The 25,583-nt window shown below is 39.1% G+C and overlaps 1 protein-coding gene across 2 annotated transcripts in view; it reads left to right on the top strand.

Annotated features, from left to right (window-relative positions):
- The window catches only part of MRPS28 (mitochondrial ribosomal protein S28), a 75,767-nt gene extending 50,532 nt beyond the window's left edge, over positions 1–25,235 (top strand). For both annotated transcript variants that reach the window (XM_027893064.1, XM_027893063.1), the window contains one exon: positions 24,940–25,235. In XM_027893064.1, the coding sequence (XP_027748865.1) occupies positions 24,940–25,093 (154 nt within the window). In that variant the 3' untranslated portion in view covers positions 25,094–25,235. The remainder of the gene's footprint in view (positions 1–24,939) is intronic.
- The last annotated feature ends 348 nt before the right edge of the window (positions 25,236–25,583 follow it).

Below are 25,583 nucleotides of genomic sequence, written 5' to 3'. Positions count from 1 at the left end.
TAGAGGAGTAGCAGCTTAAGACTATTGTCTTCTCCACAGAGTGCATATTGCTTGTGTACTTGGCTGTAGGGGATTGGCCTGTCTCTGCAGTGCAACTGCGAGTATGTATGGGAGATTTTGCTACCTGGGGCTGTGTATTCTGCTGGCAGCTGTCATTCCAGAGATAGGTGGAACAGTTTTGTTCTTACTTCTCTTCCCTATCCTGTACATCTTCCAGTTCTACATCAACCACTATTCTTATAGTATCTTTGTTACTACAGGTATGATACTCCACTACTTGTCTGATGGTAGTCAAATGGAGAGTCTTTAGGAGAGCACCTAAAAGCAGGATATTCTAGACATTATTTCTCTAAACATGACTAAACTAGAGAAAACCCTAAAATTTGCTAAAAATCTCCATATCCTTCAGTGGTGTTGATTGAGGGAAATCATTCTTTTCATAGAACTGGTGTATGTTGACTGTCATGTTAGGAATCTAGTCTTCAGTTAGGAGAATCACAGAATGGTTTGGGTTGGAAAGGACATTAAAAATCATCAAGTTCCAACTCCTCTGCCTTGTTCAGGGACACCTTCCACTAGACTATGTTGCTCAAAGCCTCATCCAACCTGGCCTTGGATCCACAGTGTTTCTGGACAACCTCTTCGAGTGTTTCACCATCCTCATCATAAAATTTTCTTCCTTATGTTCAACCTAAACCTCCTCTCTTCCAGTTTAAAACCTTCGGCCCTTTTCCTGTCACTACAGGCTTCGGTAAAAAGTCAGTCCTCATCTTTCCAGTAAGACCCCTTTATATGTTGAAAGCTGCAGTGAGGTCTCCCTTGGAGCCTTCTCTTCTCCAGGCTGAAGAGCCCCAGCTTTCAGAGCCTTTCTTTGTATGACAGATTTTCCAGCCCTTCCCTGAACTTGATCTGAGAAGTCCATGTCTGTTGTTCTGGGGACCTCAGAACTGGATGCAGCACTCCAGATGGGGTCTCAGCAAAGTGGAGTAGTGGGGTAGAATCACCTCCCTTGTCACGCTGCCACAGTTGATATTACCTTTTAGCTTTTATAGTTTGCCATTCCTCTTCTGCTCCAAGTGTTTGTCTTTGGAGACACTGTGAAAGCTTTTGCTTGATTTCCTCAGCTGTTATTTCATTGTATTTTAGCATTCAATGCAAGAGATACATCTCAGAAAGAGGGAAATGCCTTTCCCATTTTGGGGAGAAATTAAAAGAATCTTTCATTTGCAAGAGAGTGGGCAAGGGAGTTCTTGACTGATAGAGCAGTGGAAGACAACATTATTGGTAGTGAATTAATTTTACCTTTGTATGTAGGGTATTGATGAAAACGCGGCACGTCACACTCTGGTGCCTTCCCTTTCATTAACTGTGTTGTGCGAATGACAGGGAATTGAGTAGGAAGCACTAATTATCAACCACAGTTTTATGTATAATGGGGCCTATAATGAGAAGTGTGTTTACTGTATGCTTTAGTTCTGAAACAAAAAAGACAGCCAACAGCACAGTGAAGGGCTGTCTTCATAAATTTACTCAATTTGATGCCAGTGTTGATACCAAAATTTTATTTGCTATTAAACCAGTGCATTGCAGGCACGTATAATGGTACCAATCATTTAAATGTACGTTGTTTCAATATATGTAGTCATATCCCCAGTTTGAGGGAAAAATAAAAGATGGATGGAGGAGACTGACACCACGAAAGCCTATCTGAGCTTCTTTGGTCATGCACTGTATTGGTTATGCCATGTGATAATTCTGCCTGGTCTCTATGCCTTGTGAGATTTTGATGGGGAGGGCTTTTCAGTGGAATCAATTGCACTGTCTTTGGACAGTCGTTACTCATGAACGTGGTCATCTGCTCACTAATGTCTTGTCTACAGCTGTCAATGTGTATGTTAGTGCCTAGTTTTCTGCATTAACAGTATTCTTGAGCAGGATGTAGGCAAGTGAATATGAGTGGTTCCTATGAAATATGGCATCTTCCAGCAATATGTCTCTGAGCCGCCCCAGTCTGTCAGCACTGGAGAGGAACCCATCACCTCAAGGGACTTGACCTGAGGGAACTCCTTTGAGCAGATGAGCAAGAGGACCTGAGGCAGCTTACATGATGGCTCATCACGCAGCCGCGGGTTGCTGTAGGAGCAGGCTACAATGCTCACTTGTTCATAGTGACCTTGCATTAAGGTGACCAAGGCTGGGACGCGGAGTATCTGTAAAGAAGCTTTATTAATTGTTTTAAAATGTACCATTTTCAGTACATGATCTCTGAACTTAATCAAAAGCCTGGAAAAATTGAGGAGGGGTAGTTAGAAAATAAAACTCTGAGGTTTTATTTTCTCCATATTTTTTTTTCTGCTTATCCTCTTTAATAATGTGAAGAAAAGTGTAAGACTTCTTTATCTAAAATCTTCTTGATCAATTTGCTTCTTTTCTTGAAGAAAAAAAAAAAGTGCTGTGTGATATATTCCAAGGGGATATGAAATATTTCTGATGATTTGAAGGTAGACAGTTTCCACTGTGTATCAGGTATTTCTTAGGGGAACATTTGATTATGCAGTTTCTAGTAAGTCAGTATACTAGTATTGGTTGTTACTGTATTCTGCCAGCAGCCCTGGTAGCTGTTAAGTTGCATTTATACCATTGCCCAGCCAGTAATTTTATATTACTAGATGAGAATAGAGATGACAATTTCCAAATGGTTTTCCATTGCCAGACATTTGTACAGAAATGAAGCAAAAATGACAGGAAGGTGGGTCATCTCAGCGTTAGCTAAATGAAGTCTGGGATGTTCTGGAGAACAGGAGGAGACATGGTGTTGGTACTAAGGATTACACTGTGGGCCTGGTCAGAGGTACCCGACAGCACAGAAACCTACCAGTTGTGCCAGCCCTGTGCTAGTTCTCACAGAGTTACTGGAGGTTCTCGGTGCCTGAATTGGAGCTTTCTAACCCAAGAGCATCCCCTTGGTCTCACTCTGGAAATGAGACCTGAAGTTAAGAGGTGGTTAAATTAAGAAGAACCTGTGTTGTACTAAGCTCCTCATCCTGTCTTCTGCCCTCAGATTTCCCTCCACTTCTGATTCTTGTCCTGTGTTTGGTCCCACCCTTGCGCCTCATATACTGAAGTCCACTTCAGCATAGATCCTATGCTTCTGAGACATCTCCATCTTTTTTCAGTTCTGTGCCCTTTCTTGCCTGTTTCCAACTCAAAGAGTCTGGTCAGTTCTGCTAGCACTGTAGTTGCCCTTTCAAAAGGAAGGGGATCAGAAAGCCCCTTGTGCTAGTAATTACATGCAGTTTCTGTACCAGTCTGAGAATATAGCTTGTTCAGTGTTTGTCATCAGCTGCTGAATATCGATGGAGATTGCTTTTTCCCAAAGCAGTATAAGCTGCCGACAGTATTTATTTTATGCAGTGAATGCAGACTGCTACATATGCCTACTGAGTCAGAGCAGGGAAGCAGGGCATTTTTCTCTAATTTGTATGTGTCGTGCACTTCTTTCTCATGCACAAACATGCTCAACAAGCAACCAAAGAGATCCTTGTAGCCGTTTTCACAATCTGGCCAGCACTTAGGAACTGAGTGCTTCATTTTTGTCTTTAATTTTTTTTAAGTCTCTAATATTGTTTAATGCATAGAAGGAATGGTATTTATATAATGAGCAACAATGCCATGCTTTGAATAGTTCACAAAGAAGATAGAATTCCCTATTTCTTCTTGGCATTGGTAGGATATCTATATATTAATATGCTTCACAGTCACAAATGAATTTATTTTTTCAGGATCCTAAGAGCAGAGAGGCATATTTATCCCATCTTTACCCCAGTTCACAAATGGGCAGCTAAGGATCAGAGATTAAGGATGCAAGTATCTCTTATAAATTCTGGGAATTATGATTACACAGCTTGAGCCATTTCATCTTACATTTCTCCTCTTACTTTGATACCTAGCACTCTTCCTGCAGCTGTATGAAGCAAGCAGCTGCCTTTGCAATCAGAGCCGGTTTTAGCCACTGGCCTGTGCCTCCAGCACTTTTCCTTCAGCTGCATAGGCAGGCAGGCAGCTGCTTTTATGTATTAATATGTGGAGTTGGCATTGGTTATTAAGGCAGCTGCTCGGTTGTCCTTACAGCTGGAGGAAGGGTGTTTCCTACCAGGAACAGCTCATAAGAGTGGAGAGACTTCAAAACAAGGAGGGTATGGCCTGCCTTTTCATCTCTAAGGTATATTGCTTAGGGCTGCGAAACTGTTTGATTTCATTAGGAAGTGTAAACAATTAATGGAAGCAATCGAGTACATTGAAGTTACCTACCATTTTTTTCTTCTGCATGTTATGGGTTTAGACTGGTGACGAAGTCACCCTGTGACTTGATACTTTTTTAAGCAGAAAAAAATTTATTGCTTAAATTTAATCAATTGAGTTGAAGTTCTGCACTGGATTTAAAAACTTACAGCATTATCTCTTTTAATTGTAGAATTATTGTTAGGATCTCTTCACAAAATTTTTAACATTTTTTTGTGATTTGCACACACACAGAGGTAAAATGGGAAGTAGTACATGCCCATCGTTGCTTGTAGCACTTGGCTGTTTGTTCAGGGTGCTTCTGTGGGGTTTGAAGGCTTAAATGAGTTTGAACCTTGAGCTCTTACTTCTGCCCTTATTTAGAGAAAAAGACTGAGAGCTTGCATTACGGTTTGTTCAGCCTTTGACAGATGAAAGCTCTACTCTGCTGTATTTCATCTGGGCGTCAACAGCCAGTGGCAGCTTGGTTTTAGAAGGCCTTGTCCATATGAAACTTCCTCCTGTCAAACTCTCAAGTAACATAAGGCTTAGAAGAAAAGAATGGGGATTAGTGAAAAGCCTGAAAGTGCTGTGTGTGACATAAAGCCACGCCATCGTTGGTAAATGACATAAAGCCTACCACTAAGCTACTTCAGACTTTGCGGACAGTGTTGAATGAAGTAGCAAAATTCTGCAGAGAGCACCAAAGTGTTTCTTGAAAGAGGAAAGCAGCGGAGAGAGAGCAAGCAAGGCGATATTTAATATTCTGTTGAGTGGGCAAAGCAGGCATCAATGGTGCAGTACTGTGCCCCTCTTGAGGCTCTAGCAACCTTTCACACAGGGCCAGTGAATAAAGGAGGTGTTTGAGGGGTAAATAGGAAAGTGTGAGAGGATCTTGGTATTGACAGGAGCACGTTCCTCCATGAGACTGGGAGTCCTACACACCATGAGCTGCTCATGGAGTGTAAACAAACACCTCTTGGAAGAATGTGGTGTGCTTTTCCTTTGATGTTGCTGAGAGGTTTTGGAGTACGTGTAAGAAGTAGTCTTCCTCTTTTTCACACCCACCACCTCACACCACAGAGTTAAAATTAGTTTCTGTTCTTTCCTATGATATTTGCAGTATGTAGGGTGAAAGTGTTTTCTTTTTTTTTTTTTTTTTTGGCTATGATGAAAATCACTTCTCCCTTCAAAAGTCTTCAGACCAAAAGTTAAGTTTGTCCAACACTATTTTTAGGTGCAAATTCAAAGAAACATTATTACTGAGTGTAATTTCTCCTTTGATATACAAATGAGGTTCTTTTGATGTGGGGTGGTTGTTCCCATAGCAAAGCAACTCTTCAGGGCAGTTCATTATTAGCAAGCAATTGTTAAATATGTACGTCTGTTTGTACTGCATAGGCAAAAGTAATTGTGCAGCTACCTAAGTGAGCTTGCCTCATGCACCGTGTTTTATATCTGTTACTTGTCATGCTGAATTCTGTCAGATTTTGAATACTTGGAATTAAATTATCCATCGTTATTTTTCCTTGAGTCTGCTGGTTGTTTATTTTACTTTCTGTGCTGCAGAAATATGTCAAATATTTCTGGAAGTACATTGTGTTTTCTTATGGAGTGTTATCCTCCCCTGCTTCTGGACAAAAGGGTGGCCTTCATCGTGGAGGTGCCTCATGCTCTTTGCTTGCTAATCCATGTAGACTGAGCTAAGGTAGTAGATTTTTGGACACGCACTCACACATATTTCACAGGCACTTCTGAGCAATGGTCATCTCCAGGCAGCTCTCACTTATTTTCAGGACCCTATATTGTCTACTGGTTCTTCTCTCAGACCAAAGGCAACTGGAGCGTTGACAGCAGAAGCTCATGTCCTACAGCCCAATGAGGGAGAATGGATAGTAGTCAGAAAAAAATAGTGATTTCTAAACTACATCCTGTTTTATTTCTCCTGGACAAAAAAGAAGAATGATTTGCATTTCACAGCGCCTTGATCACGTGTCAATTGTATGATTAGAGGATCAAGTATCATTTTTTGTGTTGGATGGTAGTTTGCTCAGGGTGATTTCTGCAGGTGGCAAGAGTAACAGCTAGTAGTAGTGCAGATCTTCTCAGGGGAGGAAGAGAAAACTGAACTTGGATTTAGAAAAGTTAAGCTCTTCTTTGTGCTCTGTGCTATGCTTCCTATAGCAGTAAAAGCAGCGATATTAAATAAAACTGGAATGTTTACCTATGGGACTGAATTGTGGATGTTGGAGAAACTTTGTTTTCATCTTTAGATTTTGAAAGCTCTTTTGCCACCTTACCTTTCTTCATGTCATAAATGCCAGAAGTAGCAAAGTATTAAAGGAAGTTAATTTTATCATTCCTTTTTTAATCATTTCAATATGAAAATAATTAGTGCATGGATTCAAACCCTATTTCTAGTATAGAAAATGACTCAGTTTTATCTGTTGATCTTTGCTGGACGAAGAACAAAAAAAAGTTGGCTTGGTTTAGACAATTTGCTTAAACAATTAGCTTAGATATTTGGTAAACAAGTTCAGCTGTTAGGATGGTGAAACTGTCAGAGAGTTTACCTGGGGCCTGTTCTAAGAAACCTTTTCTTCATAGAAGTTAGATAAATTTTTGTCAGGGGTAACCTTCTTTAGTGCAAAAGGTAAGACTTGATGTCTCCTCCCACCTATAATTTCTCTGGGTTTGGTCAAGTATTTAGAAAGTAGCTGGTCTTCAAAAGAAGACTTGCTTTTGAGACACTTTAAGGCAAGTACAGTAGAAAATCCAGTATTTCAATACAGTAGGTGTAGTAAACACTTCAAAATTCCTGAAATTAATATTTTTGTGTGCTGCTTGTAAAATACTGTCTGTTGTCCGAGATTTTGTATTACCTTTTAAGTGACCCCGATGAATGAGAAATGCTCATAAATACAATCCTAAAGTAATCTGCTCAACTTCTTTTGTAAATGACTATGAAATAATTAGGAGTGAGATGGGGAAGCAGTTGGCTGAACTACTAATACAACTGTTACCCAGGATTGAATTTGCCACCTCAGGTTGATTTTTGTCAGTTGATTTCAGTCAGCTCTCTTACCTTTCCATTTGCTTGATAATTGTTGGAAGAAGGTGAGATGGGCAATCATATTTTCTTATCTCTAAAGCAATTTACTGACAAGTTTTGCTAAAATGTAACTTGAGTAAATGTGTATCTTCTGGCTCACCAAGGGCTTGCACTATTTAGCAACAATTAAGCGCTTCTTGTGGTTTCTCAACTTCTTGCCCTCCAATTTCCAATTTTTCTCATCTGTGCTATGAAGAAAAGTGTTTCTTAATTGAAGAATGAATACTGTTTACGTCTTTGTACCTGGACTGTTTTCTGTTCAACCTAGAAAATGTTAGGGAGAAAAAAGAAAAAGATTGAGCATCTAGTATCATGATCATATAGTAGTATTTGGTGTGAGCCTACACACACATTATAGTTTAATTAAAATCTGTCATTCCTTGAATATTTGTGTGTGCACACATGCACAAACCAGTTGACTCTTGAAAGGGAAACTCTATAAGAAGGTATCTTGTTATCATCAAATGTATCAATTATTCATTTCATACAACCTCTTTAGATATCAAAATCAGGAAATAAGTGTTGAAAATGCTAAAGAGTTACTAACTTAAGAGTTATTTTTTCCCCATCACTTAGTATAACACACTCCAGCAGCTTGAGTTACAGAACACTCCCATGTGTTAGAGGGTGGTATTTTTAAGACTAGTACACTGACTAATACACTGCTACACTGAAAAATTTAAATACTTATAGTGGTTTTGAGGATGCAGTTTAGTTACCTGTGTTTGATATCAAACTGCTAACCTGCATGTTACTGTACAACCTACGCAAATGCTGTGCGAAGCAGTTTGCTGTGAAACTTTTATTTTGCAACATCCACAGCATGAACTAAGGATAAATCCCAGTTGTTTGAATATTAAATGCTTTAATTTCATTAGTCCTTGTTTTTTGTGTGTTTTTTTTGGTGCTTTATAAAAAATTCTACAATATATTAGTACTACAAGATATTTTTAGTCCATTTTTACCTCCACAATTGTTATGTATGAACGTAAAATGTAGATTGTAATCAGAGTGGTGCTTGTGTTGCAATGTCAAGTGACAGAAATGTTATGAATTGTTCTTTTTGCATCATGAAGATGGATGAGCATGTATTTCACATGCAGACTATGATGATAATGTTCCAGGAACATTCAGTGGGTACTTCCTCGGTCTGTTCTCCGGTCCCTCCAGCAAAACTAATTTGGTTCCTTAAGTAAGATTGAAACATTGGAATTGCGCCTGATAAAGCTGGAAGAAAATCACTGAAATTACTCAGAGCTAAATCTGTTCTCTATATCATTACACAACCAGAGTGTGAGGAATTAACTGTTCACATAGCAAAAGAGAACTCTTGGACTTCCCAGAGCCACTCTGCTGTCGCCGTTGCAGCAGTGAGGTTACAGCAGCTGCTGTCTTGCCAATACTCCAACTCTGCAGTGGCTGGTCCCCCACTGCCATTCAGAAATGATGCTGCTGCATCTCTTTGCCACAGAAATTGCTCCTGGGGCAGAGGATCCCACTCATAGACATATCTGAGTCCCCTGCCAGGGATTTCCAAATCCCCCTAACAATAATTGCAGTGCTGGCTAAACTGTAAAACTTCTGTGGCTTCTTTCTGATTTTTACTACTGCATTTATTTGCTGTTTTATTGGGTGTTAAGTGTGGCATGTTGGTAAAATCCTATGTTAAATAAATTTGACTTTTTATTATAAGTATATTTATGCATTAAGTTTTATTTATATATTATAAACAAAAGTACATTTAATCTCCTAAAATTATTCCTTTGCAAAAAGTGATATTTTAAGGTTCAGTTAATTTTTCTGGTTTTGTCATGTCATATTACTGGCACAATTTGATTTGATCACAACTATTCTGCCCATTGATGAAAGACTAAACAAATTTATCAGGTATTGTAAAGCAAAAGTTAAATCAAATATTTAAACATTTCCGTTTGAGACTTTTTATTTACCATGGGGAATAAACAGTGACCTTTTACCTGTCATAGTTTTCTTGTGTGTTGTGTGCATCCATAAGGATAGGGGTTTAACTTCACCTTAACTATCATGCTGTCTTCTGAGTGTCTTCTGCTAGTTCACTTCATAAGTGTGGCTAATGCTGAAATGGGACAGCATGAGATGTGGCCAAGACAGGGTTCCTTAAGTAAGACTCAAGTGCAACATGCTTTAAGAACTTGTTAGTTAAACAAGATGCTGAAATACTGTCAGCCTTGCTGGAGTTCAGTTTAAGGTTTGGGTCTATAAGCATTGTGGTATGGTGGTGGTGACAGTGCTGGAGGTACATCTATCTCTCTGTGGAGGGAGACGGGCACGGTGTGTCCTGGCTGCAGGTTAAATTCCTACAGGTGATAAGGTACTGATGATCAGTCCTGTAGCAATGTCGGCCTGTACCTGCATCCTGGTGCTCAGCCATACCCTGGGTTCTGTGGGTGTTCTGTCACCCACGTAATCTGAGCTTGGCCCCAGGTATAAGAGAAACTGAATCTGATCTGCGAGACTGAATGCCTGTTTTTGCCTTGTGTGGTCATTAATGTTACAACTAACACCACTGGCTTCAAAAGCGATTTACTGCAGACAGAATATTTTAAAATGTGCAAGTAAATCCTTTCAGAGTTGATAGCATTTTAGTGGAATTGACACATTAATAGGCAAAATCCTTTATGTGTAGTTTTTTCCTCTTCCTTATGTGAGAAAACTTTCAGAATGATTGTTTCCACCCCAGGAGTATTATGGATTGCTTGGACCGTCAATACTTTCCTTAAATCTTCTATGGAGTACAATAAACCTCCCTGTCCTTTTTGTAGTGAGAGTGGTAGAATTTCACCCTCCATTTAAAATGCAGATAATACATTGTTTGGAGAGGTTTGTTTGAAAAGGTGGGTTAAGCTGGAATGAGTCATCACCCAGGCACTCTGTGTGTGTGCATGTATCGGGAACTTGACACTGTGGGAAAGCTGCAAGGCACCTTCTAAGGTAATGGAAAAGAAATACTGTACTACAATTAGTTTTACTCACAAACAAGAATAGGATTTTGTTATCGTGATTAATTGCGTCTTACCATGCTCCACCAGTAGTAAGCAATAGCAGGTGCTGGAATTCTTGGATGATAGAGAGAAAGAAAAGACAAACAAGTGAAAGGTACGGAAGCAGTCTTGAGATCTCTCTCCCTTTCGCTAACAAATATAACCACAATCTCCGGCTTCTGAGATAGATGGAAGTGATAAACAGGTTCCTTTTCAGTGGCGAAGCTTATTTTAAGATCAATTGGGACAAAACTCTTCTTTGTATTATTAGTTTTCCTGAATCTTTCGTATAAAGTTGGCATTTAAACTGAGGACTGCCTTTACTATAGGATTGGTTTCTAACATTTTGGGTGCCCATTTTATTCCAGGCTTATAAACTGTGAATATTCCATTGGCTTTCATTAGCTTTAAGGAAATTCCTCCAGTATGATACACTGGCAAAGCTTGTTGTCTTTTGTCCTATTCTACATCTAACTAGTTCCCTTTGATTAGCAATGGACAGAGGGACCGAGGAGTTCCAAATGGTATTTATTGCAGGCAGAGTCCACAGTGGCATTGTCGTCAGCCTCTTGCACTGGCCATCTTCCTTGTGCAGCTCTTCTTAGAGCTGGGTCAGGGAGCTGATGCAGAAGAAAACTGCATGGTTTTTTTCTTTTACTAGTCTTCAAATGGATCCACTTCCCAATCAGGTTGGCAACCAGAGCTTGCCCTGTCACAAGGAGAGGAGCATCAGGAGTGGTAAGGTGGGGTTGAAGGAAGAAGGCCCTGGCTGCCTTTTCAGCAGGTCAGGTTTGTGATGGGTGAGTATGACCAGACAGTCCCAGTTTCACAGAGTCCAACAGCCCTGTTACATACAGGGCTGAACAAAAATTAAAATGGCAAATGAGTGCAACCTTCTTGTTCAGCTCTGCTGAGATAATTCACTGCAGCAAAGGAAGTGCCTGCACGGCCTCTCCCACAGCTCTAAAGCACAGTTCCTAGGAGGTTGGGGCTGATAAGTTAAGCAGTGAGGTTTTCAAAGCAGCATGGCAAAAGAAGAACAGAGTAAAAGGTTGAAAATGGAAAACGAAAAGGTGTGAGACTTGGAGAAGTGTATGGAAGGGTGATGCATCGATGTGCTGGGCTTCTTTGCAAATATTTCCAAAACCACTCTGTTTTGTTCATGTGTGCCACCACTCTGAGCCTGCAGTAATTCACTGGCAGAATATATTTAGTTTACTATTCCAGAACAACTTCAAAACATATTAAAATACAAAACTCATTCTTACTTGTCAGAAACTAAAGGTGAGCATACCAGACATCCGAATACCATTTGCTGTAGAACGGTTTCCTGTGTCTGTAGAAAGGCATAGTGCATTTTATAAGTTTTTGAAATCTTTGGAGTCTTGAAATATCTTTTTAGTGATTTTTAAAAACACAAGCATAAATGTTCAATAGAATCTGTTGCAGATAAAAGAAAAATGGGGAGGGAACTTGAAGTCCGTTCCTGTGGTTTTGCACATGATTTGGGGAAAACCTTTCAGAACCACAGAGAAATAAATTCTGATTGAAAAGTGAAGACCTTTGCAGAATTACTGCATGCAAAGGAGATGTAAGCTTTTATTTTCTTGGTAATACTGAGCAATATAGCAGTAGAACTTGAAGATCAGGACTTGGAGGCACTACAAAGAAACTGCAGTGATGAATTAAGGAGCTCGCGATACAGGGTTTGAATATTTTTTGCATATTATCAAGGGTTGGGTGTAGAATGTACAGCAGTGGTAGGGAACAGAGAAAAAATGAGACAGCATCTTAACAGCTTCCCTTTTCCAGTTCAGGAATGCAGGATAAAGGCCAAGGGTCTTGGTGTTCTAGGAGTTGGTGCAAGCATTGTCTAGGAGGAATGTTCTCACTGAATCCTGTATCCTGTGACATAGGCTAGAAAAAAATTTGGTGACATTTTAACAAATATACGCTGATAAGGAGAAAGTGGGGGCTAGTGAAGGAAGTTATATGGGGAGTTTCGGTTAAGTGCTCAAAGTTTGGAGGAAAATAGGAAGAGTAGAGAAGAAATGTGTTACATTCATAGAGAAGCATTTTATATCTGCATGGTTTGATAGTCAAGATCTGCCCAGCAGAGGTGCTTAGACTGCTTCCACACCCAGGGAGCCCTGCCAGACCTGAACTCTGCACACCTGAGCTCATTCCTGTCCGTACTGAGTCTCCTGAAGTGTAAATGCTGTAGTGATGTCTCCAAATCAGAGTAAAATGCTGTGGACACCTCCCCAGATGACAGAGCTATTTTATTCCCTTTACTTGTGGGCAGAAGTTGTAGGAGCTCCTGTAACTCAACTTCCTCTCTGGAGAAGGTAGGCTAAGATAACACTGCATCCTGTGAGCCGAAAATGTAATATTCTTTGTCTCATGTGCAATAGGTATGTCAAAACCTGCCTGTTTTGCTGAAGCACGTTCCCAGCAAGTTGAGTGTTTGAGAGGGAGGATTGAAAGGCTTAGTTTTATTCCAGATTTGTATCTCCTGGCTCTGTTTTCCCCAGAATGAAGGGGATGTAATTTCAGACGCTTAGTTAAAGAGTTGCAAATATTTTGGGAAACAGATAAGTTGCTGCTAATTGATTCCCTGGCCACTTGTTCCCAGTTTTGGAGGTGCTGGAGTTAAAGATGAAACATGAAGCAGTAGTTAATGGTCTCCTTTAGGTGATCAGATGGCAACACACGTGTTGGGATGGAGTAGCTGGAGAATGGGCAGGAAGAAAAGGAGAACGTGGCATTAGTAGGCATAGCTCCAGAAGAAAAACATTACAGTTTCTTCTAACTTTTACATGTAGCCAGGAACTTGAACATATTTAAACTTGACTGGGCCAGGACAGTGCCACCAATCCATGCAGTAAAGAATTGCTGGATTATTTGAATAGCAAATAAAGTAGATCTTACAAAACCAAAACATAATGTTTATTGGTAATCCCTCTGTAGAGGGCCTTTCTGTAATAATTTGCTTCCACTGGACTGGTTTTCATTGCTTTACGGCATTAATTTCGTGATAGTGCAAATTCATGGTTCACATTTTTTATGTTGCTCTCCGAGCGACTGACCCAACAATTCAGAAAGGCAGCAGTATTTGTACTTTTTTTATATGAGTATCTTTTCCTCTTTTTAAACTTCCCATTGTTCATAATCTAAGCCCATGAGTGCATCCATCCATTTTGCTATCCGCAGTTCAGCATTTCATGAACGTCATTAGTACAGTCATAATAATTTGTGATAAATGGACAAGTAGACCCAGAATCCTCATACAGTTTGATGAAAAGTAGTTGTACGTGTTTAACGCCTAAAGAAATTATTTCTGATAAAAATAAATCCAAGCTAAAACTAGTGATGGGGGAGAATCTTTACCCTTTTCACTGGGCTTGGGGAAGTAGTTGATAACTACTACGGCTGTTTGACTCCCTTGTTCAGATTAAAAAATAAATTAAAGGAAGGAGGAAGGGAATGAAAGAGCATTTCCTTACCAGGCAGTCACACGAGCTATTGTCTATGAGCTTCCCACCCCCATCTCTTTCACGGAGGCACACACACACACGCACACAAAAAGCCAGTTTTCTGTCCTTCTGAGCACACAGATGTTCCTCTTGGCATCCCTACAGTATGGATAGGTTTTTTTGCAGGCGCAGAATGTGAGGCTTCTTTGTTGGAGACAAAGTGTTGCCTGTGGTGGGAATTGCTGCAGTGATGGGAAAGTATCGTAATGTATTGTTGGATTACTGTGTTTTTTTCCCCAGTAGAGACAGTACATTAAAGTAGCTTTGTGGGCAGTGAATTGTTTGAGCCAAGCCTGGCTAATAACACCCTCTCCTTGGCAAGCAGTCACACAAGGTATGGTTGGCATAGTTTTGACGGTCACAGGATTTGTCCCAGGCATCTGCAGCAGTTCTGCTGCGCTGAGGACAAGTCTTACCAGCGGCACGTGGTGAGCTAAGGAAAGTGGTCTGACTGTGACAATAGAGCTGTCATACTTTCAACTCTTCATTTTTTAGTGTTATGAAGATCTGATGTGATGCATACGTTCTTCTAAATTATTTCTAGGACATCTCTTCTGACTCTTCTGTATAAAAGATCTAAGAAAACAGCTCAAAATTTTAAATTAATTTCTATTTAAAATTAGAAACTGCTAGCGTTGTTTGACTGAGCTCATACACAGAAAAGGTTATGGCCCATTCAAATTGTTTCTTGTGCTACTGCCTGCCAGAGAACATGGTTCTTCTTCGGACACAGTTGAAAACATTGCAACCTAAAGCTCTGAATCCAACTTTTCCGTTGAAGAGCAAGAGAAACACAGACCTGGAAGCTGGGGTTCTAGATTAAGTTCCTTTTGCTCATATCATGTTATTTTTTATCTCCATCCTTGAAGTATACATGGATTTTGTTATGACTTTCATTCTTTTGGTTGGCAGTTTGATACCCCCATAATAAATATATTCTGATATGAAAGGTCTGTGTAGATCCAGTTGAAAGATTGCACAGTTTCAGCTGGAAAAAATGGGCTATGGCTACATTTCAAAATGGCTGAAGAAAGGGTTTATAGATGAAAAATTCCTGAAGAAGTTGCTTGTAGGGAGAATTTGGAGGTGAGACTATAGAAGGGAAACTTACTTACTGTATAATAACCATTATATATTTTATTTCTCAGTTTGTTCCTCTGATGACAGAAACTTCTGTCCTTTTCTACCCAGCTATTTTTTTTCTATCTCTAGTTTCCTAACTGTGGAGAAAGATGTAATGATTTAATTTTCTGTAGAGCTTTCATCTTTCCACACCTAGGAAAAAAAAGAACCACAGCCTTATTTGATTAACTTTTTCAGTCCATATTTATGTGTTGTGTGTTTAATTCTCTATACTCTACTGACCAGGAGGAATAACGTGCTTATAGAAGGCATAAAGCCAAACAAGTAGGTCAGGAAGTGGCTCTTCTCCTTGTACCATGTCACGACAGGTATTGCTAGTTCATTCCCAGGTGTCCTCCACATACTGGATGCAGATCTGTTATCATGAATACACCTATTTTTTTACTATTCTTAAATAAGCTGTTTCCTTCCCTGAGACCTATTTCTTGTTTGTCTCTCTGATTTCACAGAATGGCATAGATTATACTTACTCTAAGCTTTTCACTCTTCTTTCATTCCCCCTTTTGAAATTGTGTGATCCTGTTTCAGTGTCAGTGTTCCCTAAACAGATTTCCCTTTGGAGACACTTCCTACCCTTCTGCTGCCTTTGTTTTTAGGAACCCAGAACACATTCTAATGCAGTATCCAGCAGCACAGTTTCTTTCCTAGCTTTCCTTGGAGATCCCTTCTTGTCTGCTTCCAACCTGCAACTGCCAGTTCTACCTCGTGTCTCTTGAGACCAGCTGTTCATTTCTTCTTTATTGCCTCCAATACTAAGTTTTTTTGACGTTCCTTTAAAGTTCCTTTTGATAGATCTGTTCAGTGATAGTCTATATTCCCTTAACTTCGAGCATTACAGCATTAGGTTGACTTTTGTAATTTCTAATATCTTCATAGTATTTGGTAGTACCTTGTTTTCATGCTCTTTTGGATGTTTTTTCCCTGCGTTTAGTATTTCTAAAAGTTGCCTTTAGCAGTCTGAGCTCGCTCCTGTCAGGACTGTGTGCAACAGGTTGCCAGGCTTGCTAGGTGAACTGTCTCACTGGTAACTCCTTGCCCACACCCACCCAGTTCTTCATGAACATTCTTTATTCTTTTTCCTTATCTGTTTCATTGTATTTCATGAAATTTTTTAAAGCCTGAAACACATCTGCAAACTGTCCCTCTTCTGACTCTGGTCAAGATCTATTAACATTAGAGTTTTTTAGCAGAAAGTGGAACCATCGAATATTTGGTTTTCTCAAAGGCAGGTGCATGACATTCTGCAGAGAAGTGAGCTTTCTCTGTGCTTCACACTCTTGCTTGCCAGTTCTTGAAAATCAAACTGACAGCATCAAACCGGTTGCATTTTTAAGGCACCACTCCCCAGTAGCATTTTTGTGTTATCTCTGAATAGACTTTTATTAAATGCGAAAGCCATTGAAATGAATAATGCAGTGTTAGCTTACAAAGAAATGTTCCTGACCAAATCTGAAAATGTCCCTTTTACAAGAGCACCATGAACTCTTTTTCATCAAAAAGTCTGTTCAGTATTTGTTCATATTGTTCATTCATAATGTAGCTGAGATTGCTCTTGAGGCATTCAGATAAATGGACACTAACAAGGCATTGAAACTTCAGGAAGTATTATTTGACATACCTTAAAATGTTGGGCAGTGTTCTGTGGTTTAGCACACTCAGTGATGCTTCGAGATGATTTGTGTGCGCTGGAAATAGTTAGGTTTATAATCTGTAGTTAGAGGGGAACTTTTCCCCTGCCAGATCCCATTTTTAGTCAAAATAGTTCATTGCATAGTTAAAAACAGTGGAAAAACCCCAGTTTGGACTAAAGAATTTCTTTTATTTTTCTCTCAAGTTAAAGGATGTGCTTTACATTACAGACTGAGAAAGCAATTGGCATAAATTATTGTGTGATGACAAAACTATATCTGATACAAGTTCTTGGATGACAGGAGCCACCTCTTGCAAGTTTCATTTGTCAAAGCTTACCTCAGTATGCCATGGAGAAAAGGTTACAGCATTCATCTTTGATGTGATATGAAGTACATTTTAAAATATAGATTATTCTGTGGATTCCTTCTCTAAAAATGAAATTATCCTGTTTCAGAAGTTTTGGTGAATGCACATTGATTTGTGCAGAGACTAGCAAAATTTACAGCACAATTTTTTTTGTCTGTTTTAGTAATTTAATATTGGGTATTTTGGGTTTCACTTGAATTGAGGTAAACAATTAGAAGTTCTTTACAACTAAGAAATTGTACTGAGGTTCTGAATGTCCGTACTGGGACAGAATTAGATTTAAGAATTTGGCATCTTGGGCGCTTTTTTTCTGTCATAGACACAAATGCCATTGCTTATTGATACCATTGTAATAGCAGAGCTTGGCAGTGCCTTCACAATGGTTTGTGTGACGATTTTCCATGATAATTACAAAACAATTCTTGTCAGACCTTTTTGCTTGTGTAGATTTAGCACAAGGAGCAAAAATATTCTGAAAAATTATTAAGCAGGTGTCACAAATGGTAAATGCTCAGAAGAAATGAGAACATGTTTGCTTGCTTAGTTCAAGGAAGAAGGAAAACAAATTGAGTAGGAAACAAATACAGATGAAGTGGCAATGGATTGATGAGTTACAGGAATCAAGACTGTGTTTTCTGATAGAATGTAGCCAGCAGCCTTGGAGCATTTTTTGTGAAGTGTTTTATTGTAGAGAACACAGATGCTTTGAAAATCCTATTTTAAGCATCCATCCCTTATTTGAATAACTGAATGTTGTGGTAATAAATAATGGATGAATAAAATTTAAGCCAGAAGGGACCTTCAGGTCATCTCTCAGGACTTTACTGTATCATGAGACATGACATTTCAGCAGGTTATCCTGAAATGAACTAGCACATTTGTTTTGGCATCCCTTCAGCTGAAGCTGTCAATAGCTGAAAAGTCTCAGTGCTTGGAGTTTTTTCCTAGTGGTTTATCAATATTATTTACAAATTGTCATTTTCACCTGCATTTGTTGGACTTCACTTTCCTAATATTACATGCTTTTCCCAGATAGATTTAAGCACCTTTTAATACCAGTATCATCTTTCTCTATAGACAGCTCAGTCTTTTTAATAACAGATCCAGATTTTTACATAGTTATTGAGTTTTATGCATGTTTTTTGTCCCCTATTTAACAGCCTTTAAATAATAATAGCCTTTCTTTAATAGCCTTTAAAGAAAGGCAGACAGCAGGATACTACTCCGAGATACTACTCTTCCAGTCTCTCTCTTACCATCCCATGTTCTGCTCTCTGCAGAATTCCCTCTACCTTTCTGCTGCCACTTTCTACCATCTCACTCCAACATCCAAAGCTAGGATTTGACCTTTTTGCCCCAACATTGCCTAGGAGCTTATACTGCAGGGTGTGTGTTATGAGTGCTGTGTGGAGCTGCTGGTTGCAGGATTGCCACCTCCCCGTTGCTAGATGTGCAGTATGTACCTCGCTGGTTTTTGTGTAGAGCTACTCAGCCTTCCGCTTGACAGCAGTCTGCTGATTTCATCCATGTTTCTGCTGAGCAGGAATTTTGTGTACACTGGCAATGCGTGAGGGGTTTCTGGGAAGTGGTGTGCTTTTGAGGATCTCCTTCCCTGTAGGGTATCAGAGGGTGACCTATACGAAAATCTTAGAGATCTGTGCCAGGGCAGCTCCTTAAGCCAGGTTTAGGGCCTCCCTTTGCTCTTAAAGCTGAGGCCAACATGGGCTCGGGCAGCATTTGTGAGTGCTTCAAAAGATTTTTGAGAAACAAGATGACTTGTTCCACACACAGCTTCATTCCACTCCAGCTGCAGTGCTTTGCTGCTGTGTGGGGTCAGTTAGAGGTGGGCTTGCTTCTGGGGATGCATCGTTGTTTCAGTATTACTAATGAGGAGCTACAGGGTGATTTTGAGTGGATTTGAATGGTGGTAAGGACGGTGAACAAAAAATCTGGAGGAAAAGTGGTGGTCAATATATTTCACTACCTTTGCTGATGTTGTATTTTTTCTGAGGTTGATATTATGACGTCTTTCATATAATAAAAAAGAAAAAAAAAGGAGAGAAGATTAAACAAGAAATTTTTTAACTGTTCTGTACTATATTAAGACACTGAAACAAAGTCTCTTGAATAATAGATCTGAAAAACACAGAAATTCTCACAGTCCAAAAGTGAAAGATATCAAGACTTCTCATGGCATTTGCTGCAGGCTCAACTCCAACCCTGTCTTTGCAGTGGTTTGTATGAATCGATTTTGTATGGGAGATAATCCAGGTATTCCTTTTTTTGTAGTTTTTGAAAGCCATCACTAGAATGTGTTGGGAGATGCTAAAAAATAATGATGTAGAAAAATGCAAAACATTCAAATTCTCTAAATTACACCCTCAGTGTAGGAACTAAAAAACATGTTTAATAGTTGCCTTCCTTCTCCATTCAGAAATGCATGCTCATTAGGCTGGGACAGATGGCATGGAAGAATGGATAGTGGGTGAGGGTGGTTGTAGCCACCCATAGGTAGTTCAGTCAGCTTCGTACTGCTCCAAAAGGAAGCAATGGGGACTGGAAACCAGTAAGAAAGCAGGGGGAAATTTAAGACAAAGTATTCCACTTCTCTTAAAATATGAGTCCTGTATTTTTATAGTACAGAATAGAGGATATCTGTGAATGAATTTCTGAAATGAGTGGGAAATACAAGCCAAGACCTGGTGAGACTCAACCATGTCTGTAATTGTGTTGTTATTTTTGTAGCACAGTTTCCAAGACTAGAAACTTTGTTGCTTTAAATTTTAAACTAATAACTTGAGTAGTTTTAATAGAAAAAGTACTGCTTACTAATTAGTGATCACATGCAGTTTTAAATATTGGATAGTTTAACCAAATGCTTTAATGTCTACACCTATAGTTTAGAGTTTGAATAAAGATTCTTAATGCCATGTAGTAATGAGGATGCTTCCTTTGCATGTGAAATTGCACACCTGCAAAACTACTATCCCATTTTCTTGGTAGAAAATGGTATAATTAGGATCCCCATTTTTAGTTAAAGTCTCCTTGTTTTTACATGCTCATTGTTTTCCATGTTAACTCCATTTGTAAACCTTTCACTGTAACCTGGAGTGACTTAAGTTTAAAAAAAGAACATTTACCCCCTAGCATTCTTGAAAGTTAGCAAGAGCTGAAATACGTCATTCCATATCCTCCCCCTCCAATTTTATTATGTAAAAGTATTGGGGTTTTTTGTTTCTTCACGTAGTTTAGAGGACATAATAAAATTACTTATGTTTTTAAAATTACAAGTTTAAAATCTTGACTGAAGAGTTTGGGGGTTTGGGGCTGAACCCTTTAATTTACTATGAAGATTTTGAGAGACTTAAATGTTCAGTGCAGAAGTGAAAGGATTAGCATAGGGACCAAATCGCGATTAAAGGGATACAGTGAGTCAGAAGGAAGCTTCCAAGTTGCTTGAATTTGGAAGTGCATGGTGTGCTGTTCATGTGTTCAGCAAAGAGAACTTTATGTAAGTTCACAGTAGTTTGTAAGTATGAACTATTTTATGTAAGTTCACAGTAGTTTGATGTTTGCATACAATGCTAAAAGGCCCTATTTTTTAAGAGGACATAAACTTGTATTTGCTTTTAAAAATTTTTTAGCAGCACTAGCAAGGCTGTACTGTGTGTTTCTCTATCCTCTTACATGCTGTGTTACATTAGTGATGTACACTTCTGGTTCAAATAATAAAAAGGATTCTCACCTGGCTTCTTTTCTAATTCTTTTCCGTGACAGTTCAAAAATGACAAGGAGCACTAAAGCAATAATTTGGGTTGCCTCCAACTTAACATCATCTTCTGCAAGCAGCTGTTTGAGGACAGGTATACCTTCTACCTAGTGCTTTGCCCACTGTAGAGCTGGAGAGAAGCCTGCATGGACACATTCAAACTAGAGAAAGCTTTTTGGAGCCCATTGATCCTTGGCCAAAATTCAGGCAAAGTTTTCTGGGGATGTTGCAATAGGTGCTTTGCTGACACTGGCCTGAAATGGGCTCATGACTTAGCAACAGCAGCTTGTGGATTCCCAGCTCTGAAGCTGGGTGTTAGGCAGAGTGCTTCCATTCCAAACTGAGGTGTCCAAAGGGTTAAAATTCATAGCTATTGTACATAAATTCTTTAGAAGTGGAGAAAACTTTGACTCTGCTTACAAAATATTTTGTTTGGGTTCTATAGAATTTTCCCATACCATCACTTATTTATGCAACTAAACACTGTTGTCTGCTTCTCAGTGAATTTAATACTCTTACCTGGCAGTAGGAAGTGGTATGAGGAAAACATGTGGATCCTTGAGAAACACAGTCCTTGGGGGTTGGGTGAAGGTTAATGGTTCCCACTGATGGTCATCAGATAGGATGATCTGGAATACCAGCATTGTTATTTAAAATTAAAGTAAGTCCTTCTGCAAAATGCAGAAGGCAGATGGTTTCTTTCCTTTTACACTGGTGTCCTGTGTCTCCTAGGCCACCATTCTGGAAAATAATAAAATGCCTGCTTAGTGTCTGGGTCCTGCTTCAAGCTTCTACTTTAACCATAGGATAGTTTTATCTGTTTTAAGGATAAAGACTTCCATGGATAGAATATGATTATTATGCATAGAGCAACCTGTTATTTCCTCTTGTTCTAAATGTGGTGGATAGATCACCACTGCGTGTTGTGTTCATGTCTCTACTTTTTCTACATCATCCATATGGGGTCCATATAAAAGGTTTTAGCTGTAGGGAACATCTGTCACAAACCCAAATGTTTATATTCGTACAAATTGGTGGTTGTGTCAGCTCCTCAAAGAGATCTTATTTGGGATCTCTTTGTAAGCAGATGTGCTGTGACTGGAAAACCTTCTTTAATAATTGAGTTAAGTACGATAAAGTATCTGGAATCTGAGTTACTGAAGCAGCATTGAAGATTGTGATTCTTTTTATGAAAATACAATTGCTTGAATTTTGCATTACAAATATATAATAAACTCACATCTGGAAATTTGAGCAAAGTTCTCTGCAGACTGTACAGTGTGAAGTGCTAAAATGGGGGGGTAGTCGTGCTTAAGATTATTTATTAATTGTAAAATTAGATGCATTATTATGAGAAGTACGGATTTTCCTCATAGACTTTCCTGCTTCTAAGTAGCCCTTCTAAAAGTTTGATTAGAAAAAAATTAGTTTCATCTATTCACTTGCAAAACACCACTGTAGTCTACAACCAACCCAAAAGGAACTGATGCGTGATGAGAGTAATATTTTGTATTTCAGTTAAAAAGATGGAGCTCAATATCTATCCCACTCTGTGCTGTCAGATAAAGAGAGGACTTCTAATTCAATTTAAACCTCATTCAGTTCGATCTTCTATAGAAGAGTGTTGGACCCTGAAGCCAGTTTTCATGTCGTGCTTTTGGTTCTTTGTGAGCTACTTCTCCTGTAGGAGGAAGGACAGGAGAAAAAGGCAGAGAGATGGCTGGTCTTTAAATTTGTTACAGAACCACTAGTGTTAATCTTAAGTTTTATTAGATTTAAAACATGTTAATGTTTTTTTAGAAGCAGCACAGAATGTTGTAGTTCAAGGATTTGAGTTTAGTGTCAGTCAGGTTGTAATAGTTTTATGCAGTCTTTACCTTTCAGGGACTTTTTTCCTCTTCTGTGGCTCTACACTGTATAGTTTCCTAAATTTCTGCACTATTTGCCCGCAGTGTTTTCAGTACGCTTTTTTTGTCACATTTTACCATGTATCCTTCTTTCTCAGGCTTCCTTTTTTTCTCATTATAAGGTGTCTGCTCCCTCTTTTTGTTTCCACAGACTGTTTCTCTCTCTCTCAGATTTCCTTCTTTCTGTTTTATTTTACCCCCTCTCAAAACCTAATCCCCACTCTCCCCCCCCCCCTTGATAAAGGCAGAAAAGTATGACAATTTATGCCAAAGATACTGTTAGGGATCAGGATAACTTCATGGTTGAATGCAAAGGCAACCCATCTAGCCAGCAGCTGTCAGTAAGGTGAAGGTCTGGTTCATGCTAGAGAATTCTTTTAGATTTTTTCCTTATACCCACATAGCTAAAATCAGTCAGCTGGTATCTTCATTCAAGGTTCTTCAGTGAGGATCTTTTCCTCTTCAATCCTCTTCTTATCCCAAAACATCCTGACTTCTTTAGGGAACTCTCTTCTCAATAAGCCTAATAAATCCTGGAAGATACCGTTCACTTTTAAGGCCTTACACATTGTCTTTTGATTTTGTTTAGCTCTTGTCTTACTCCACCAAAATGTTGCACATTAGCTTTCAGGAATAATTCTCATCAGTTGTGAGTTCTGTTTTGAAATGCAAATATTTCGCAGAGAAAGGGACAGAATTTATCCTTTCCAGCTATTCAGATAACAGCCAAATATAAACTGTGCTCTGTCTTCATGGCTGTGCTGTACTCTTCACTACAACAGTGGTTACTTGCATTTTGGACAGATGAGGACCTTCACTTTTATATTTTTAAGAAAATATGTGTTATTTCCACTGGACTCATGCCAGTCATCACAGGATTCATTGGGATGAGTGCTGGCAGAACCCTTGCTGACTGAAGTACCTTATGTACCCTAACCAAATATATTACTAAGGATTAACCATGAGACATGGGAAATGAATGCAAGATAGCATTGACAGAAAAATGGAAAAAAAAAACACTCAGAAACAAGCCCCACCATACATGCGAGTCCAGCATCTTTTCTCAAGGTGTTTAGTTTTCTGAATGAATCTTGGTTTGATGAGCTGAAGAAAGTTGAAACCTGGTTCAGTTTTGCTCCATTCTAGCACATAGTTGTCAGAAGAGAAGATTGTCTGCCCAAGCAGGAGGGGAAAATGAGCAAGGTGAAAATGCGTGAAACCAACTCTCCTGTTGCATTTTCTCTAGTTGGTAACTGGAGAATTTTTCAAACTTTCACTTGCTTTTGCTCAAGGTGGTCAATGAGCTTGATGTATCTTCAGCTCTTTATGCTTTGGCTAGGGAATAAAAAAAAGTATTGAAAAGAAGAATAAATAATTCTTAGGTTTATTGCTGGACTTTGGTCAGTAGCTCTCCAGGTACATAAAAGATAGCTAGTATTTAAAAAATCTTCACTAATTTGGCATGGCCATCTTAACACAGGGTCTGTTTTAAAAAAAGATTGAACACTTGCATCTTCTGACTTGAAAGGAAAGAGAAGGGAAAAAGGAGCATAAAACAGTAAAACCCAAGCCTGTTGGCAGAATGTTTCATGACAATAGTTGTGGGGTTTCTTTTTAATTATATGTAATAAAAAACTTGCAGATCATGCCCACTCTTTGGGTGAGGGGATAAGACAAGAAAAGTTCCCTTGCCTGGGGCCCAGGGTTGGAAATACAAACCATAGTTAGCTGACATTATACTTTTTGATAATAGCAATGTCACCAGTGATCTAATGATGACTTGTCCTCCCCTTTGATGATATGTTATCCTGCAGATAATTGTTTGCATGATAGCAGATGATACAGTAAAATATTTCGATGGAAGAGACAAACAGTTTCCCATATAATAAAATGCTTTTTTGTAGAGCCTAAATTCCCACAGTGGGATCTGGTGGTGTCTGCTCTTCCATGGGCAGAATTGTGTCAGCAGAGACTGGCTCTGTGGTGGTACACAGTGTCTGTCCCAGCAGTTTTAGTGCTGATGCATTACAGCAAAGTTGGGCTTCTCTTGCAGCACGTTGTTTTCTGTGGGGCTGCTACTTTGGGTCTGCAGACAGGAGTGCAGCCTTAGGGGACTGCAAGACCATTGCTTAAAAATACTTACCTTCTTCCCCCTCTCCCCTTTTCTTTACAGAAAATATCAGAGAGGAACCCGAGTACGCCTGCGACTGCTGGATCTTGAACTCACGTCGAGGTTCTTGGGGGCAAAAACTGATACAACGTTGCTGGAAGCCGATGCAGTGCTTTTAGGGCTTGCAGAGAGCAAGCAAACAAAGCAAAAGGAGTAAATTTACTGCAAATAAATGCACTTTGTGCTCTATAGCAAATTACACAAATTAAATGTTTCCTCAGGAAGTAAATGAAAATTTTCTGTCCACTTAGTTAAGAAAATAGTGAGAATAATAAAAAAAAAATAAGCGCATCATACCTGATTCCTGCTCCATTTTAATTGACTCATCTTTCTAGGCCTTTGCTTTTAGATTTAAAAGTGAAAGATAAACTGAGGTTCTGTAGGTAATGTTGTTAATTGAATATTTGATGTTGTTCTTGTAATTCTTCTATAAAGAATTCCACAGTTCATCGTACTGACCCAAAGGAACGTTGATCTGAGGACATTGTACTTCCATGGAGGAAGTGCAGAGCTTGCTGCTCTGCTACTCTTTCCAGTACAGTATTTCATATAGAACAACATCAAGGATTTTTGATTTCCAAGTTGCAGTGCAGACTGTTTACTGCAGATATTGGGTTTAGCATCTAGTACATCATGCCTTTATCTCC

This window comes from Empidonax traillii, unplaced genomic scaffold (assembly GCF_003031625.1).
Source record: "Empidonax traillii isolate 1590-97213 ecotype Southwest subspecies unplaced genomic scaffold, ASM303162v1 scaffold378:size984864, whole genome shotgun sequence".
NCBI classification, from domain to species: Eukaryota; Metazoa; Chordata; class Aves; order Passeriformes; family Tyrannidae; genus Empidonax; species Empidonax traillii.
Note: the sequence above shows the minus strand (reverse complement) of the source record. Positions and strands in the feature narration are given on the sequence as shown.